At 47.7% G+C, this 18112-nt stretch overlaps 1 protein-coding gene across 1 annotated transcript in view; it reads left to right on the top strand.

The window, feature by feature from the left end:
• Positions 1 to 18112, top strand: part of Scn11a (sodium voltage-gated channel alpha subunit 11) — a 58558-nt gene that overhangs the window by 1783 nt on the left and 38663 nt on the right. The window contains exons 2-10 of the mRNA XM_051202369.1: positions 2794 to 2936; positions 4204 to 4296; positions 5779 to 5907; positions 7286 to 7380; positions 9388 to 9561; positions 10287 to 10353; positions 12236 to 12377; positions 13190 to 13387; positions 14411 to 14584. Coding sequence (XP_051058326.1) covers positions 2794 to 2936; positions 4204 to 4296; positions 5779 to 5907; positions 7286 to 7380; positions 9388 to 9561; positions 10287 to 10353; positions 12236 to 12377; positions 13190 to 13387; positions 14411 to 14584 — 1215 coding nt within the window. The remainder of the gene's footprint in view (positions 1 to 2793; positions 2937 to 4203; positions 4297 to 5778; positions 5908 to 7285; positions 7381 to 9387; positions 9562 to 10286; positions 10354 to 12235; positions 12378 to 13189; positions 13388 to 14410; positions 14585 to 18112) is intronic.

Genomic DNA, 18112 nt, shown 5'->3' with positions numbered 1-18112 from the left:
GGAAGAAGTGGTTGGGAGACCCTCTCTCTGCCTTGGAGCAGGGTAGGAAGCTCACAGGACAGGCGATAAATAGCTTTGTGAGCTGCTGACTCCTGGGTGGGGGCAGGCTCTGGTTTCGGGACCATCATTTCTTAGCCTGGGCTCACCCTTTGAAATGGAAGGCAAGGCATTTGTTTTGAGCCCTGCACACACCCATGACCTCTTGTGGTATGTGTGACCAGCAGTCACATGAAAGTACAGCACCCCAACGACTAGGAAGTTTATACGGCCAATCAACCGGGACCCAATCCGAAGAGTTGTTTACTTAGGCCCCTGCTCCCTCCTGGAGAGGCTCGTACGGAGGAAAGAGGCTGCGGAGTCTCAGCAAGCAGGTTGGAGGAGTTGGTCCCTATCCTTCTAGTCGTGGAAGCCCTGGCACGTGTTGGTAAAGGCACCGTTAGCTAAAATATTTAAAGCAGGAAGAGGAAGCATCAGTATAGCCAAAGTGTACGGGAGCAGAGCCCTACTGTCCCCTGTCATCACAGGGGACCGTCCTCAAGAGGAGGCCGCTCTCTGCTCCCGAATGGTGTTTGCTCAAAGGGAGGCATATAATCCTTCTAAGAAGTCTTGGCTCATAGGCTCCTAGCACCAAAGGAACCCATGGCCCATTTCATGGTGCTGTGTGTGGTAAGGCAGGCCACGCTTCCTCTTGAGACAGATCAGTGTGTCCGCCAACTCACTGATGGGAGGGAGGTGGCCAGAGCCATCTGGTGTAGAGCCAGAGCTGTATTTCTCTCCCTGCTTTGGGCCTGGGCATCGTGGTCTGTCCTTCTTACCTGAGAACAGGCTAGACCACAGGTCAAGTGGGATTTCCCCTAACACCAGAGGAACAATGGGATGGGAGACAGGAATGGCTACGCTCTGTAGACTTTTGTGACTGTTGGTCTTGGGACAAGTAGGTGAGCTGGTCTACTGTTAAACAGAAAAGGGAGTTTGGGGCAGATGGTGGAAGCTAGTGACAAGCTGCTGTCTGGGCTGCTTTGTCCCCAGAGTCCAGGGACACGTTAGAAATAACTGGGCACACAGTATGTGTGCTGGTTAGTTGCTTGTCAACATGATACAAGCTAAGGTCATCTGGGAAGCTGGAAAATTAGTTGGGAAAAATGCCCCCACCAGATTGGCCTATGGGCACATCTGTGAGACGTTTTAATTAATGATTGGTGCAGGAGGGCACAGCCCACTGTGGGAGGTACCACCTCTGGGTAGATGGTCCTGGAGTGCCTAAGAAAACAAACTGAGCAAGCCATGGAGAGGAAGCCAGCCAGCAGCGTCCTCCACGGCTTCTGCTTCTGTTCCTGCCTGAGGTTCCTGACTGAGGTTCCTGACTGAGGTTCCTGTCACGATGGACCATGACTGGGATGTGTAAGCCAAGTAAACCTTTTGGGGATGAGCTTTTTATCAGCAACAGAAAGGAAACTAAGATAGCCCACTGGGCTCTTTAGAGGTGGGAACTCATCATCTGGCGAGTCTGTCCTGGGCCTAGCACTTGTGGGACTACTCAGTAAGGGCCAGCAGAGCCCCAGTCACCCACAGATGGCAACACCTCCACGCCTAGGGGGTAGTACCCCCTCCTTCTTCAGTAAGGCGCACAGATTCCTGCTTGTGTCAGGGAATGGGAGAGGCAGGGGCCTTTGTGTGTTAGTTACTCTTCTTGTGGTTGTCATCAGACGCCTGACAGGAAGTCACTCAGTTGAGGAAGGGTTATTTTGATTTCACTCTGCAGGGCTACAGTCTGTGAGGCTGGAGGGTGAGGTGGTTGCTCATAACTCACCCACAGCGAGGAGCAGGGAGCTAAATGCTGCTACTCAGCTCACTTTCTCCTTTTTAGTCAGGGTCCCTGGCCACAGATGGTGTCACCCACGTTTAGGATCGGTCTTTCCACCTAAATTAGCACAGTGTAGAAAATCCTTCACAGAGAAGTGCAGAAACTTAGATAATTCCAGATACTGTCAGCACGCTACATCACACTTGGTGGGTTTTTTTCCCTGGAAGATCCTACATTTATTTGCTCAACCAACCAACCAACCAACCAATCAATCAGTTAATCAATTTTTGTGTGTGTGTGTGTTCTATGCAAGTGCATGCCTTAGCACATGTGTAAAGGTCAGGGGACAACTTGCCAGAATCAATTCTTCCCTACCATCCTATGGGTCCTCAGGATCGAACTCAGGTCTTCAGACTTGGCGATAAGCACCTTCACCTGTTGAGCACTCTTAACAGTCCCTGGGGTATTTTAAAGGTTAGGAACTGATCGGTAACTTCATTAGAACTGCTCATATCTGCTGTGCAACCATATAGGCTCTAAGTCTTCTTGTATTGTAAGACAAATACAAAAATGTCTTTGAGAACGGTAGCAACTTAAGATACCTACTATGCATGGCTGCCCCAACTCAGTTCCTCCATGGGTCCCTTCCAGTCCTGCCCCGCACAAACACACTGCGACGTTCCATATCAGAGGTTTGCTTGCCAGGCATGACCCTACACCTGCCTTCTGTGGCTTCAGGGCTGTGTTTCCCAGCACACGCCATAATGTCACAGCCCACACCACACTAATGTTGTAGCTGACGCCCGCCGTGTAATGGGAGCTGTCGGCCTTCAGAGTCACAGGGCAGCCGGTCAACAATTCTGTCACCACAAGTTGTGGTTACTAGTCAGGGCTCAAGTAGTGGTTCCCTAGAATTTTCTCCACATGTGTTCTTGAAGATGTTCTTGTTTTGCCAATGTGCTAATTTCTGTGTTGTGGTTTCTTCGCAGACATTCATGGTGTTGAACAAGAAGAGAACAATATATCGCTTCAGTGCCAAGCGGGCCTTGTTCATTTTGGGGCCTTTCAATCCCATCAGAAGTCTAGTGATTCGAATCTCTGTGCATTCATATCCTTACCCTAGAGCCGGGCTGTGGGGAACATGTGGGGTCCACATGTGTACCGTTGTTACTATTATTAATCTGAATCCTTGACATCCATCCCTGTGTAGCAGGGGATGACTTCAAACTTTTGCTCTTTGACCTCTGCCTCCCAAATTCTGGGATTGTAGGAATGCACCTCTACACAAAGTTTATGCACTTTTGGGGACTGAACACAGGGCTTCAGTATGATAGGCGAGCGCTACCTACTGAGCCTCATCCCAGTTCCAGCTTCAGTGGAAGCAAATAGTCCTTGTTCCCAAGGTGCTACTGCGGCGTGCCTGACACTGTGTGGAGCGGTGTGTGTGAGCAGCTGCGGCCCAGGAGCCTCAGCGTCAGGAGACAGACCCATAGGCACCCACAAGTGAGTACAGAAACAGCAGGACAGGTGGATACTGCAGAGCTAGGGAGACATCAAAGCAGCTTCCAGGGGCAGAGGTGTCTTAGGGATGGATGCCCCATGAGAGCCCCACACCATCAGCCTGTGCACACCGAGCCCATACACGAGCCCTGATGGACCTGTACAGTGTTTGCAACATCTCGGAGCATTTTCTAGTGTAGGTGGTCCTATTTCCAGCTTCTCTCTAAAGAAGAACCCCCATCCCCGCTCAGGGTGGAGCACTGAGCAGCTGGGGGGTATGCTCAGGGTAGAGCACTGAGCAGCTGGGGGGTGTGCTCAGGGTAGAGCACCTGCTTAGCATGCAGAATGTTCTGGGGTTTTCCCTCCTGCACTTCCAGGGAATGGGTTGAAGATGTGCCAAGCAAGGCTGAGCCTGACTCTGTGGGGAGTTTCTAGAACACATGTAGCCCAGGCTGGCCTTGAACTCTCTGAGACTAGGATGGCGCTGGGCTGCAGATGCTTCTGTCCCGTCCACCCACCCCCCCACCCCCGGTGCTGCTGTTATAGGTGTGAGATGCTGTGCTCGCTTTAGAAGCAGTGCTTGGGGATTGAGGCCAGGGCTTTGTGCATGCTGGGTAAGGACTCTACCAACCGAGCTACCTACACGCCCTGACATCAGGGCCAGATTATTTTTTCAAAATCTCTGTCAGCCAGATGTGTGGAAGGGGAGAGTAGTTCTTCAGATGAGGGGGCTGCCGTTCACCGGGGAACCTTTTCCAGAGGCGCGGACAGGCCTGAGTTGTTTGGCACCAGCTCTTGCGCGAACGCGGCTGAGAGACCCCCATCACAGTGGCGGTCCCCATGGCTGTCCTGCTCTCAGAATCATCCCACAGGGTGTGTGCCTTAATCAGTGTGGCCAGTCTCTTCAGCATGTTCATCATTTGCACGGTGGTCATCAACTGTATGTTCATGGCCAAGTCCGGGGACAGAAGTCCAGACACGGACATTTCCGAGTGAGTACTGTCCCTGCATCCTCACACTCTGACAAGTCTCCTTCTTCTAAAGTCTAGCCGAGGGGCTGGGGATGTGGCTTGGTTGGTAGAGGGCTAGCCTCAGGTCCATGAAGCCCTGGGTTCCATCCCCAGGGCTGCAGAAACTGGCCATGGTGGTGCATGCCTGTGGGCTCAGCACTCAGGAGGCAAGGCTGGAGGGTCAGAGGTCACCCTCAGATATATATTGAACTTAAGGCTAGCCTGGGCTATAGTGAAACCCTTATAAAAAATGTATGTTTGAAAAAAATGACTGTCTTAAGTTGGAATTGCAGGGGTAGTGTGGGTCTGACTTCCACAACATAAATGCTGGCAGGGTCAATTTTATATTTGTAGATTTAAAAAAAATAGTCTTTAGAAGAATTAAAAATATTTGTAAGAAACAGCACAATGAACTGTTCATTATTTATTCTTTGGTAGTTTCATACATGAATGTATTAATCATGTGCCTCCCCTCCGAACACATACATTTTTGTGTCTACGTTTAAGGGTTTTTCTTTGTGCCCTACATAGGCTTAATAAAGATATTTTGGCGGCTATATGATATTTTACTTGGTAAATTATAATTACTCAAAGGCTCTAGTATTTTAGCATCCTTCCAGCCAATTTTTTGTAGAAAGTCACTTTTAGATTATCATTTTCCTCAGGATAGATGATTAGAAATGGCTTTCCTGGATCAAATATATATTATAATGCTTTTAAATACATATTCAAATGCTAACAATATTTTCTGGAAAATTTGTATCAGTTTACTCTGCCCCACCGACCCCCATCCAATTCCTCTTCTGCTCCATAGAAAGGGTGAGGCCTTCTTTGGGGGGATCATCAAAGTCTGTCACATCATTTGGGACAGGGCCTAGGCCCTCCCCCCGTGTGTCTAGGCTGAGAGAGGATCCCTCTATGGAGAGTGGGCTCCCAATGTCCATTGGTATATTAGCTATAAATGCTGGCCCAGGCCTCCTAACTGTCTGTATATCGTTCTAATCTATTACTTTCAACTCTTATTCTTCTGCGTTCAGAGCATTTATTTCATTTTTATTTATACATTTTATGTGTATGTGTGTTTTGCTTGCATGCATGTCTGTGTGCCGCTTGGAGGCCAGAAGAGGGCATTGGATCCCTCAGAGTGTGAGTTACAGACAGCCGTCAGCCTCCATGTGGCTGCTGGGAACTGAACTCTGCTCCTCTGGAAGAGCAAACAGCGCTCTTAACCTCTGAGCATCTCTGCAGCCCCTTTGACCCTCCGGTCTCTACCCCATCCTAGCTGGGACTACAGGCATGCACCAGCGAACCTGGTTTATGTGGTGCCGGGGGTGTGGAGGGTGGGGGGGTGTCAAACCCTAGCTTCCTGCATGCTAGGCGAACGCCCTACCTGCCGAGTGGCGTCCCCAGGGTGGCTCTTTCTTTTCCTCACCCCTTCATTTTTACAAACGATTTGTTTTGTAGATACATCTTCACTGGGATTTATATCTTAGAAGCTGTGATTAAAATACTGGCAAGAGGCTTCATCCTGGATGAGTTTTCCTTCCTCCGAGACCCGTGGAACTGGCTGGATTTCATTGTCATTGGAACGGCGTAAGAGTGTTACAAGGCTTTTGTAGGAGACTCTCGGGGTGGGAAAGGAGCCCCTTTGCTTCCTCTGTGTAGATTCACAGGGATGGCTGAGACTACCCCAGGTCGCCTGGGTCCCTCAGCGTGGCACTGGTTGATTCTGAACAAGGCCAGGCAGCCACTGGCTAGAGGCCTCCAGGCACACACCCATCTCTCCCGATTTCACTCACTCACTGACCAACCGTGGCCTTTGCAAGTACGGGGTTGTAAAAGCAAAACACAAAGCGACAGGAAAGCATGGCCCTCGCCATCATGAAGCTCACAATTCAGGGGGAAAGAGAGGACTAGCGATGGTTAGAATATGGTTGGCAGGTTGCCAGGATAGGGCTGCACAGGCGCTGGTGTCGGAGCATCGAGGGAGAGCCAAGGACTGTGGCAAAGATGCTTGGTTACTGTAAGATCACACAGACTTTCTTCAGGAAGTTTCCTAGCTGGGGCTTTTAGCTTTAATTTTGAATTGATTGTTGCATATGGCATGAGGTGATTTGCCACTTGGGGCTTTTGTGTTACAGTTCATGGCCGTGTGTGTGTGTGTGTGTGTGTGTGTGTGTGTGTGTGTGTGCGCGCGCGCGTGCGCGTGCATGCGTGCAACACTGCATGTGGCTTTTTATGTGGTTCTGGACATTGAACTCAGGTTGTCAAGTTTGCATGTCTAGTACCTTTTCCCCCGAGCCACATCCCCAACTTCCGTGGTTCCTTTTGAATCAGTTGTGAATGACTCAAGGTGAATGTTGCAATCGTCCCGAGAAATAAACACTGTTTTGATACTCGAATGGTAGAATCAATAAAATAAAAAAGTCAAGCCAGCGTGCTTGTACACTACCTGTTCAAGCCAGCGTGACAACAGCACACTACCTGTCACATAGCACCAGGCAATGCGGCTAGCATTCGCCCATGTGTTCCCTGTTTCCATCACACAAGTCATTAGAGGCAGGTGCTATTCATCTCAGAGTTTTCGGTTTGAAGATGGCCGTTTACGTGCTCCTGGCTGTGGACAGCATGGGTCCGTGATTAAGAACATGGGTTCCATGGCTCGGTTGGGAAAGTGCATGCTGAGCAAGTAAGAGGCTCCCGAGACCTGATTGCAAGCCTGGTATGGCAGGCAGCGTGTGTCTGTCACACCAGCTCTATGAGACAGACAGAATGATCCCTAGGGCTTGCCCATCAGCTCATCCAGCCCAACTGGTAAACCCTGGGCTCAGTGTGAGACCCTGTCTGGAAAACTAAAGTGGACAGAGATTGAAGAAGACACCCGCCACCAATCTCTGGCCTTCCTGGAATGTGTGCCCTAGGTAGCAGGAGCACTGAGCATGCTGGGCTTCCCCTGTCTTTTGTCTCCTAGGATCGCAACCTGTTTTCCAGGTACCAAAGTCAATCTTTCAGCTCTGCGTACCTTCCGAGTGTTCAGAGCTCTGAAAGCAATTTCTGTTGTCTCAGGTAAGCCATTTCCCGTACTGACTCTTAGCTAAAATGTTCTCTGTCATTAAGACATTTCCAAATGGAGTGGGGGCTGGAGAGATGGATCCACACTTAGGAGCTCTTGATGCTTTTCCAGAGGAAGCATCCCCATTGGGTGGGTTCACAGGCACCGTCTGGTTTTGCTGCTATGAATGATAGACCCCACATGCACACGGGTGTGCAGACGTCTCTGCTGCGTGTTGACTTGGGGTAATCACACACCTAGGCGTGGCATAGCAAGATCACACGGTGATTCTACGTTTAGGTTTTGCAGACCCTCCGGGTTGATTTTTCATGCTGTCTGCATTCAATTTATATTCCCACCAAGAATTTCTTCTCCCCCTATGCATGTTCTCGTCAGCCCCTCCCTTCATGCCTCTCCCTTCTTCCCCCCTCCCTCCCTTCCTTCTTCCTTCCCATTTCTTCTCTTCTGCCATCCCGTCTCTCCCTCCAGATTCCTTCTCTTCACCCTGGCTGGGCCAGGCGGTGGTGGCACACTCCTTAGTCTCAGCGCTCAGAAGGCAGAGGCAGGCAGAACTCTGTGAGTTCGAGGCCAGCCTGGTCTACAGAGTGAGTTCCAGGGCAGGCGCTCCAAAGCTACACAGAGAAACCCTGTCTCTATAAACCAAAACACCCCCCCCCCCAGCTAGTGACTGGCACCCTGCCACACTCATGTGCCCTGAAGAAAGTATTTTTCTCTCAGGGAACTTTCTACTTGCATTCCCTCACGGTTAAGGATGCTGAGGCTTTTCCACACACAGACCAGCCATTTGATTTTGAAGCAGCAGGAGTCAGTCACAACCAAAGCAAGAACTGTAGGCTCTGGGGTTTCTTTTTAATTCCCTGGACTATTAGCACGACTGTCTCTGCGCTCCCCACAGTGACCCTACTGAGAAAAGGTGACTTTAAAAAAAAAAAAAAGCACCATTGAACATTTTATATTTCTTCTTCTGTTTAAGACTGTTATCAAATCATCTATTGCAGTGTTATTTTTTAAATGTGATTTGAAAAATTAAAGTACACTTAATTTAAAATTTCTTGTTTAGCTCATTTGCCCACTTAGTCACTGGGCTGTTTTTATTAGGGTTTAAATTTTTTGAGTTCTCTGTAGCTTTTCCATGTTACTCTTCTGAAGCTGTGCAGCTGCTAGAGGTCTGTTCCTATTCTGCAAGCTGCCTCGACGACACTTGGTGGTTGTTCCTTTGCTGCTGTTCCTGGAACTGTCTCTGAGGCTTCAGCATCTTTTTCGGAATCCCTGCACCAGGAATTGCTTACCCCATTTTTCTCTGGCAGGTTCAGAGATTTGGGTCTTACACTAAGGTCTCTAATCCTGCAGCTGTTTAGCCCCAAGTAAACACACCGACACTTAGATCAATTATAAACTGTTTAGCCAATGACTCAGGCTTCTTACTGGCTAGCTCTCTCTTAATTATTAACCCACAACTGTTAATCTGTGTATTTCTACATGGCCTTATCTTACCAGAGAATGCGCAGAGCACCCTGTCTTCCCTGTAGCTACCTGGTGTCTCCTGTGGTCTCCCTCTGCCTCCTCTCCCCAGAATTCTCCCAGTCTGATAGCCCCGCCTACACTTCCTGCCTGGCTACTGGCTGATCAGTGTTTTATTCATCAACCAATAAGAGAAACACATACACAGAAGGATGCCCCCCCCCCATCGAGTACAAATCAAGTTGTGTCCTCTGTAAGTGGGCCTCCCATGTCCACAACATCATTTGTTGTAAAGGCAGACGTTCCTTTTCTGGTGTTTGTCTTCAACGTCGTTGTCAAAAATTAGGTGGCTGTACCTGTGTGGCTTTATTTCTAGGTCTTTGTTGTTGGTGTCCACGCCTCCTCTGGCTGCCTTCGTTACTATGGCTCTGTCGTCTCTTCCCACATAGCCTCCCAAGCCTTCATTACTCTCTCCTTGACCCTTGCCTATGTGTGGTCAGGGACTGAGGGATGCTTTCCCCCTCGTCTCATCCCCTCAGGTCTGAAGGTCATTGTCGGGGCCCTGCTACGCTCTGTGAAGAAGTTGGTAGATGTGATGGTCCTCACTCTCTTTTGCCTCAGCATCTTTGCCCTGGTTGGCCAGCAGCTCTTCATGGGGGTTCTGAACCAGAAATGTATTAAGTCCAACTGTGGCCCTAACCCGACGTCCAACAGTGAGTTCCCTGTCCTCTTTGCCTTGTGCTTGGCTGGCTCCAATTGTATGGTCTGATTACTCCATCCTCAGGAGCAAGGGCAGACTATCCACCCTGAGCCTCATACACGCACGCACGCACGCGCACGCGCACATACACACACACACACACACACATACACACACACACACTGTAGAGAATTCCTTCATTCTCAAAGTCAGGTCTACAAGAGCAGCAGCTGCTCCCTTTGGCATTTAGATCTCGGCCCACGGGCTCGGCATGGTTTTCAGAGTGAGTTCAGAACGCCTGGATTTGGCCAAAGGGAACCAGACCCCTCCCCACTTGAAGTTTATTATTATTATTTTATTATTATTATTGCAATGGCAATGCTTTTCCGGTGTCCACCTTCTCTGAGGTCATGATGACCCTGAACTTCATGCAGTTGCATTCTTCATGCTGGTCATGGCTGAGTCTTGTCTGGCTTTTCTGTGGGGCTGGCTCCTGGTCCATTGGGGTGATGTAAGTTACATGTGGTGATGGCGATGACCCATCCTCCCGTCCCTCCTTCCTTCCTCCTTTCCTTTTGCCCTCTTCTCCTTCTAAGTTTCCCATTCCCCTCTGGAAGCCATGATCATTTCACAGGATTAAAATTAGCTGTTTGAAAAGCAGCCCGACACTCTTGCTATTCTTTTTTATGTCAGCCTTTCTTTTTTCTTCTTTAATCTGAATCTACTTTTGTCTCTTAGAGGATTGCTTTGTAAGGGAGAAAAATAGCGGTGACTTCATGATGTGCGGCACCTGGTTTGGCAGCAGGTAGGAGGTCTAGACTGTGTTCCTCCGTGTCCACCACCCCAAGACCTTTTGGAATTTGTGCGGATAGTCTTCATGTAATGAGTCGTGTAGAGTTGCGAGACCCCAGGGATGGGTTTCCTGTGGCTAAGCAAGGTTATTTATTTATTTACTTTAGTTTTAAATTATTTAATTTTTAAAATTAATTTCGGCATGCGTGTGTGTTTTGCATACATGTGTGTCTGTGCAGCATGTGCATACAGTGTCTGCAGAGGGGTTCCAATTCCCTGGGACTGGAGTTACAGGTGGCTGTGTGCGGCATGAAGGTGCCGGGAAGGGAAGCTTGGATCTCTGGAAGAGCAGCTGGTGCTCGTATGCTCATAACTCCACCTCTCCAGGCTCCTAACCTTTGCTTTTAATGACAGTCTCATTAAATACCATTCAAACTTAGGATCCTCCTGCCTCAGCCTCCCAAATAGCTGGCACTACAGGCATGTGCTGCCATGCCTGGCTTACACAAGCTTAGACTTGTGTTCTTCAAATAAAATTTATTTCTAGATGGGTGGTGGTGGCGCACACCTTTAAGTCCCACACTTGAGAGGCAGAGGTAGGGAGATCTTTGAGTTGTAGGCCAGCCTGGTTTACAGAGTGAGTTCCAGAATGGCCAGGGCTACATGGGGAAACCCTGTGTTGAAAAACAAAGCAAAACAAAAGGCCCCAAACAACAACAACAAATTATTTCCAAGTGCTGATAGCAGATTTCCCCCTGGTTATGTGGAATTGGTAGCTCACCAGGAATATATACACAATTCAATGATACTTCAAATTCATGGAGTGTATCTGCATGACTTTCAAAGGTAACTGAGGAGTTAAATAAACGATAACCACAAGACATAAAAAGAAATGCCTCCTATTTGTTCATGAAATAAACTATATTTATTCATAAGAAAGCAGGTGATACCCTCTCAAAAGAAAGCTGCATGAGAGTCTCCAAGATGTGCTCCTGCGGGCTTATTGTAAAAGATGTGCGTTTCTCTCTTCATGGGAGACTGGAAGCTTCTGAAGCTGATTGTTAACTGGCACCTGTGATTAACTAGGACCAAGGGACAAGGACAGAGGGACTTAATGGCCACTATGTGCACGTTTTTTTAAGCTGCAAAATTTTTATTTTAGCTTATGCAAATCATCATTGTCCCCAAGTTCATTCCTTTTCTCTTCTTCCCCCCCAATTCCAGTTTTGTTTCTCAGTTTGTCTTGTTTTCCTTTGACGGTTTCATAGTATCTAATGAATTTTAGTGATTCCCCCCCCATTGTCTTCTTTATTCCTTCTCCTGCCGAAACCTGTCTTCTTTCCAACATGTCCCCCCTGTCTGTGATATGTGTGTGCTCAAGCGTATGCACTTGTGAGTGCACCTGTGTGTCCCACCCAGTTTAATTAGGCTTGCTTGCACAAACATGGGCTGAAGATTATTGATTGCAGCACTGACAGGTTACCAGTGGCTACACCACGGAAGAAAGAAACATCACTAACTGTCAAAGTCCCCCAAGGAGAGGTGGGACCCCTTGAATGCCTCCTGTCTCCATGATGGAGGATGACAGGTCGCTTCCTGTGCTGGGACCCACAGCTCTGTGACATGGGGCTTTTCCATTGTTATTGTGCCTTGTGTGTCTGCATTTAACCTTCCTATGGAAACTGGGATAATATGGTTTCTTCATCAATCCATCAGAAAGGCCAATGAGAGGCCTCAGGGGGCATCAGGGAAACTCAGCAGCCAGGGGAGGGGCCATCCTTTCTCTATGTTTTCTTGAGGGAGTCCAAGGCCCTCTGAAGCATGGAGCCATGGCAGGAAAAGCTGAGCTGGGGGAAATATAATCTGTTCTCGATTCCTTTGTTTCCATCATCTAGACCCTGTCCCGAAGATTCTACGTGCAATAAAACCTCATTCAACCCAGACTATAACTATACGAACTTTGACAACTTCGGCTGGTCTTTTCTTGCCATGTTCCGGGTTATGACTCAGGATTCCTGGGAGAAGCTATACCGACAGGTCCCTGCTTATTCTCTCTCTCTCCCCCACGCCATCCTGACCTCGCCCCTGGGTTACCAACTCATTTGTCACTTATTGAAACCTGCCCTCCAGCTCCCACTTTGTCTACTGCTTATCCATCCTGGAAGCACAGCTGAATTCTGCTTCAGAAATTGTGCTATAAACTGCAAGACAAACCGGGAGGTGGTGGCCCATGCCTTTATTCCCAGCGCTTGGGGGACAGAGACAGGCAGGTCTCTGTAAGTTCGAGGCCAGCCTGGGTCTACAAAGCTACACAGAGAACCCTGTCTCAAAAAATCAATCAATCAACCAACCAACCAACCAACCAACCAACCAACCAACAACCAATCAATCAATAAAACCCCCAAACCAAAGAACAATGAAACAGGGTCTTTGAAAGAAGATTACAAGCAGAGCTCTTTCTACCCTGCCTGTATTTCCACCCTTAGCAATGCTCTTTCTATTTGGAAACCCTGAACACACCCTTATGGACAGCAAAGTCAGGGAGCCTGGCCTCTCTGTGAATGCACAACAGCCAGAGAGGACATTAGGAGTCTCCGTGTGACTGGGAGGCTGGAAGGGACCTCCAACCTTTGGCTTCTCTGAATCACAGCGGACAGAGAGGAATTATCAGGGACCACACTGTGGTGTTTGTGGGTCTTGAGATCACACACGTATTTCTTTTGCCTGATGTTGCAACAGAACTTTGTCATCCCCAAATTTCTCTCTTAAGGACCGTGCAATTGGGTGGGGCTGGAGAGATGGCCATGCCACACAACTCCAACAGAAACTCTGTGCTCTGCCCCTCACAGATCCTTCAGACTTCTGGAATCTACTTCGTCTTCTTCTTTGTGGTGGTCATCTTCCTGGGCTCTTTCTACCTGCTCAACCTAACCCTGGCCGTCGTCACCATGGCGTATGAAGAACAGAATAGGAATGTAGCTGCAGAGACCGAGGCCAAGGAGAAGATGTTTCAGGAAGCCCAGCAGCTCTTAAGGGAGGAGAAAGAGGTGGGGCTTGGACAGTGAAACCTGCTGCAGGGTCCAGAGGGTTACCCCGAGGCAGGTGATGGAGGCTGAAGGCTGCCTCCTGGGGCGAGGTCAGCCCTCTGGTGTCCCGTGTTTTACTGAGAATTTGAGCCCTTTGTAGGCTGGCTCGGCTGCTATCCTCAAACTGGTCTGGGCACAGGATTCTTTTTTGTTGCTGTTGTTGTTGAGGTATATACTTTTCCCCCCACTCCCCTTCCCTCCTCCTCTCTCCCCTCCAACCCTCCTCACGCTCCCCCCCCCCACGCTCCCAATTTACTCAGGAAATCTTTTTTCCTCTTCCTATGTGCATCCATTTTTGTCTCTCTTAGGGTCCTCTTTGTTTCCTAGGTTCTCTGGGGTTGTGGACACAAGATTCTTGAGAATATGGTTTCAATGCTTTTTAAATTCTGGAAGCCTGTACTATCTAGAGCATGCACTAAGTTATCGGCTACAGAATGTAACTTACTTATGTGCAAATCCAGGCTCTGTTGCAAACTATCTTATGTGAATCTGAAGGTAAATTTCTTCAGAATTTTGTCTGGTGGAGGGCTGGGGCTCTAATAAAGAGGCAGGCTTGTTCTTTGCTTCCTGGAATCCCAAGAAGTCTCCCTGGCATCTTACTTTGTCTACTCCAACTCCAAGTTTTCAGGGTAGGAGCTGTAATTTTACACTCTGTGTTATCTTCTGCATAACACAGATTTGTTAGATGGAAGCCAGTGGTAAGTCCTTAGTGTCCCCAGGCATAAAGATATATTATCCCTATCAGAGTCTGGGATTAGTTACTAGGAAATGTGCAAGAGTCAACTCTGCCTTTGACAACTGTGGGGCCTGTGCAAAATCAAGCCGCTCTCTGGATGAACAGCAGCTGTCCTAACACATGCAAATGAGACAAAGCAGGGTTCAGTGTGAGGGGAGAGAGGAGAATAGCTAGCTGAGGTGGAGGTCATCTGCATGTCCACAGGGAGGAGTAATATGTTCGTTAATTGCTTCTGTTCTCTTTCAAAGGCTCTGGTTGCCATGGGAATTGACAGAAGTTCGCTTAATTCCCTTCAAGCATCGTCCTTTTCTCCAAAGAAGAGGAAGTTTTTTGGTAGTACGACAAGAAAGTCCTTTTTTATGAAAAAGTCTAAGAAGGACCGGACCTCAGCCTCAGATTCGGAAGATGATTCCTCTAAAAATGTAAGTTTCCTCCGCAGTTCCGTTGTGCATGCAGGGCGTGGGCCTTGCCGACTGTCCAGGGAAGGAATTCCTCTCCAACTGGCAGGACTCTTTGAGGGACGGACCATTAACATCTATGTTTTAATTATCTTTGACAATTTACACTACACCAGCAGCTTTTATAAGATTAGAATCTTATAATTTTATCCCTGTTAAGATTTTGAGTCTTAAAAATTACCATTTTGACTTGAAGATCTTTTAGCATCAAAACAAATTTTAAGCCACAGACACAGTGGGGGGGGGGGGAGGCGCGGCGGGGATGGGATGGACGGACAGACTTCGTTTTCCTGACCCTTTATAGTGCTTTCTTACATCACAGTCTTTTATATGACTCAGTTTCCCCAAATAGCTAAAAACTAACAAGGTTAACAAAGACATACGTGGTCAGGCATACTTCTTTAAGTCAGGTTTTGTTAGCAGGAATAGACCACTATAACCTTAGTGATTTATAAACCTTCATCATCAAATACACATCATTCTTACATCTGATTTGCTGTAAACCTTGTGTAACTTACCCAAATCACCTATGACTTGGCTTTGTCTTCATCTAGTATTTTTTTATCCTTAGGGCAAAAAAAAAAAAAAAAAAAAATCATCATGAAAAAAAATCTATCCTTAGGTTGGTGGTAGTGGCACAGGCCTTTTATCCCAGCATTCAGGAGGCAGGCAGCTCTCTGTGAGTTCGAGACCAGCCTGGTCTACAGAGCAAGTTCCAGGGCCATAAAGAAGAACCCTGTCTCAAAAACAAACAAACAAAGAAGCAAAACTATCCGTACTTAAAATACTTACCTCTACCTTTTAAACTGAACACATAGTGTAATTTACATCCACTTGAAACATTTCGCTCAAACCTATGTATGTTTTGTCTTGTTTTCCTAAACAAGAGTTGAAGTTATATACATGGCATGCTGTAGCAAAGTAAGATGTATAGTGAGGTAAAGCGCGTGGCAACTTTCTAATATTATCTATGCCTAAACGACATTTGCATCTCTGAGACTGAGCCCAGTGACTGACACATCCGTGACTGCTTTGTGTGTCTGCAGATAGAGGGGACAACCCGAGACGCTTAACGAGTATTATTTTCACTTATGAAGATATCAAGTTGCCAGTGACATAAGTACTCGCAACCTAGAGGCCATCTAACAGAAAACTGTGAAAATACAAGCAAAGGCACCCAGGCTGGGCGGGACAGAAAGGCAGACGATAGACACAGGGCAACGGAGTCCCGCGAACAGAAAGACTTGGCATCTCAGTCACAGGAACAGGCAGAGACCCAGGAGAAGTGTTTGGCTGGAGTTGTATGGGAGGAGAGACCTTGGGCCATCCTCCTTTCCATTTTTATCACGTTGTCTACATCAGCTTAGATATTAAAATGGGAAGTTCTGAGTTTAGGCTGGCAGAGGATTCGTCCAGTGTGTATTGAGGCCAGATTGGGACCAAGAGCAGAACAAGCGAGCCTGGCCTTCCGTCTCCCACAGAACTTTTTAGTTAGCTACAGACAGGCTGAGGGTGTGACCTTTGGCACAGTTTGGAAAGGGCAGTGTGTCTGTTAGCTCCCTCCGAAGCAAAGCTGAAGGTCTTAGAGTGTGGGTAGATTACCCGAGCAGACGTCCCTGGCAGAGAGGAGCAGAGTGTGCTGTGTGGAAGGGGAAGGTTCAAGAAAGCACATGATGGGGTCGCCGCCCCGTAGAGGGGGTTAGACGCCATGGAGCTAGGGTGTTAGAGCATATCTGTCTGTCATCTACATCTGTATCTGTTTTATTTCTGTATCTAGATATAGATACACTCATTTTGGTCCATCATTGGTTACAGTTGCTAGGGACTGGGGATCACAATTGTGTTGTGTTTTTGACTTGCTGTGAAGTGGGACAGAGGGGTTTGGGTCCACAAGAAGTGCTCTAGGTGAGGCCCTAGGACATACGTATCGGGCAACCAACAGCATCTGTGTGGTACGAACCATCCTAGAAGAGACTGGAGCGGGAGGAAGAGCAGTGAGCTAGAAAAGAATCAGGAAAGTTCCCAGGGGAGTGAGTAGTATCTGAGCCAAGTGGGATTCAGCTGGGGGTGGGGGGCTGGCATTGCCAGTGCAGAAGGCAATGTGTGCCACATCCTGGAAGCAGAGATGAGCAGAACACAGCCCGTTTAAGAACATGTGTGCATGTATGTGTGTGCATGTGCACTTGAGTATATTCTTGCCTGTACATGTATGTATATGTGTGCATGTATGTGTGTATGCATGTGTGTGTGCATGTATGTGTGTATGCATGTGTGTGCGTGTTTAGGGACAATGGTGAAAATCTAGATTGGTCAGACAGGGCAGTCGCAAAAGGTCTTAAAAGCTAAGCCAAGGTCTTCATTTAGTCTTCATGCTGAGGGTAAGAGGCAGGAAGCCGTGAAGAGTTTTAAGCAAGAGAGCGAGATGTGTGTTTTTGTTTTTTGAGACAGGGTCTCACTATGTAGCTCTGGTTGTCCTGGAACTCACTTTGTAGACCAAGCTGGCTTCAAACTCACAGAGATTCCCTTGCCTCTGCCTCCCAAGTGCTAGGATTAAAGGTGTGTGCCAGTACATCCAGGGGGAGAGGTTCTTTCTTTCTTTCTTTCTTTTTTTGAGATGAGGTCTCAATTAGTAGCCTTGGCTATCTTGGAGCTTGCTATGTAGACCAGGCTGGTCTCAAATTTACAGAGACCTATTTACTTCTGTCTCCTGAGTGCTAAGATTAAAGGAATGCACCACCAGGCCTAGCTGGAGATACATGTTTTTGAAATCCTGGAAGTAGGTTGATACAAAACTAACCGTGATTTTGCATTGTTGAAATTTACTTCATGCTATTAGAATATAATCTTAACAAGCAAAAATTTGTTATATATCATTTTAATACTCTTTTTTTGTGTATGTTTTCTTGCTAATGACTTATTACCTTATGTCAGTGGTTCTCAACCTTCCTGAGACTGAGACCCTTTAATACAGTTCCTCATGTTGTGGTGACCCCAACCTTAAAATTGCTTTCGTTGGCACTTCATAACTGTGATTTTACTACTGTTACCAGTTGTAACCTAAATATCTGTGTTTTCCAACGGTCTTAGGAGACCTCTGTGAAGGGGTTACTCAACCCTCAAAGGGGTTGCCACTCACAGGTTGAGCATCTCTGCCTCATATTTTGGAAACAAAGTGAGACAAAAATGGAAATGTGAGTAGTTTTTCTTACTTGATTTCAAAATGGGTCACACGGCAGCAGAGACAACTCATGACATCAATGACTGGTCCAGCAACTCCTAGTGAGTGTACAGGGTAGTGGTGACCCAACAAGCCTTGCAAAGGAGACCAGAAGCTTGAAGATGAAGGGCATAGTGGCCAGCTGTTGGAGTTGATGGTGGCTGATTGACAGCAACCATCTAAGCCCATCCTCTTCCAACTGGAGGAGAGGTTGTCAGTGGGCTCAACATGGACCATTTAAAGCTATTTGAGGTTTGGAGCACATTGGAGAGCAG

Source organism: Phodopus roborovskii, unplaced genomic scaffold, assembly GCF_943737965.1.
Source record: "Phodopus roborovskii unplaced genomic scaffold, PHOROB, whole genome shotgun sequence".
Taxonomy (NCBI): Eukaryota; Metazoa; Chordata; class Mammalia; order Rodentia; family Cricetidae; genus Phodopus; species Phodopus roborovskii.
This window is presented reverse-complemented; position numbering and strand designations above follow the sequence as displayed.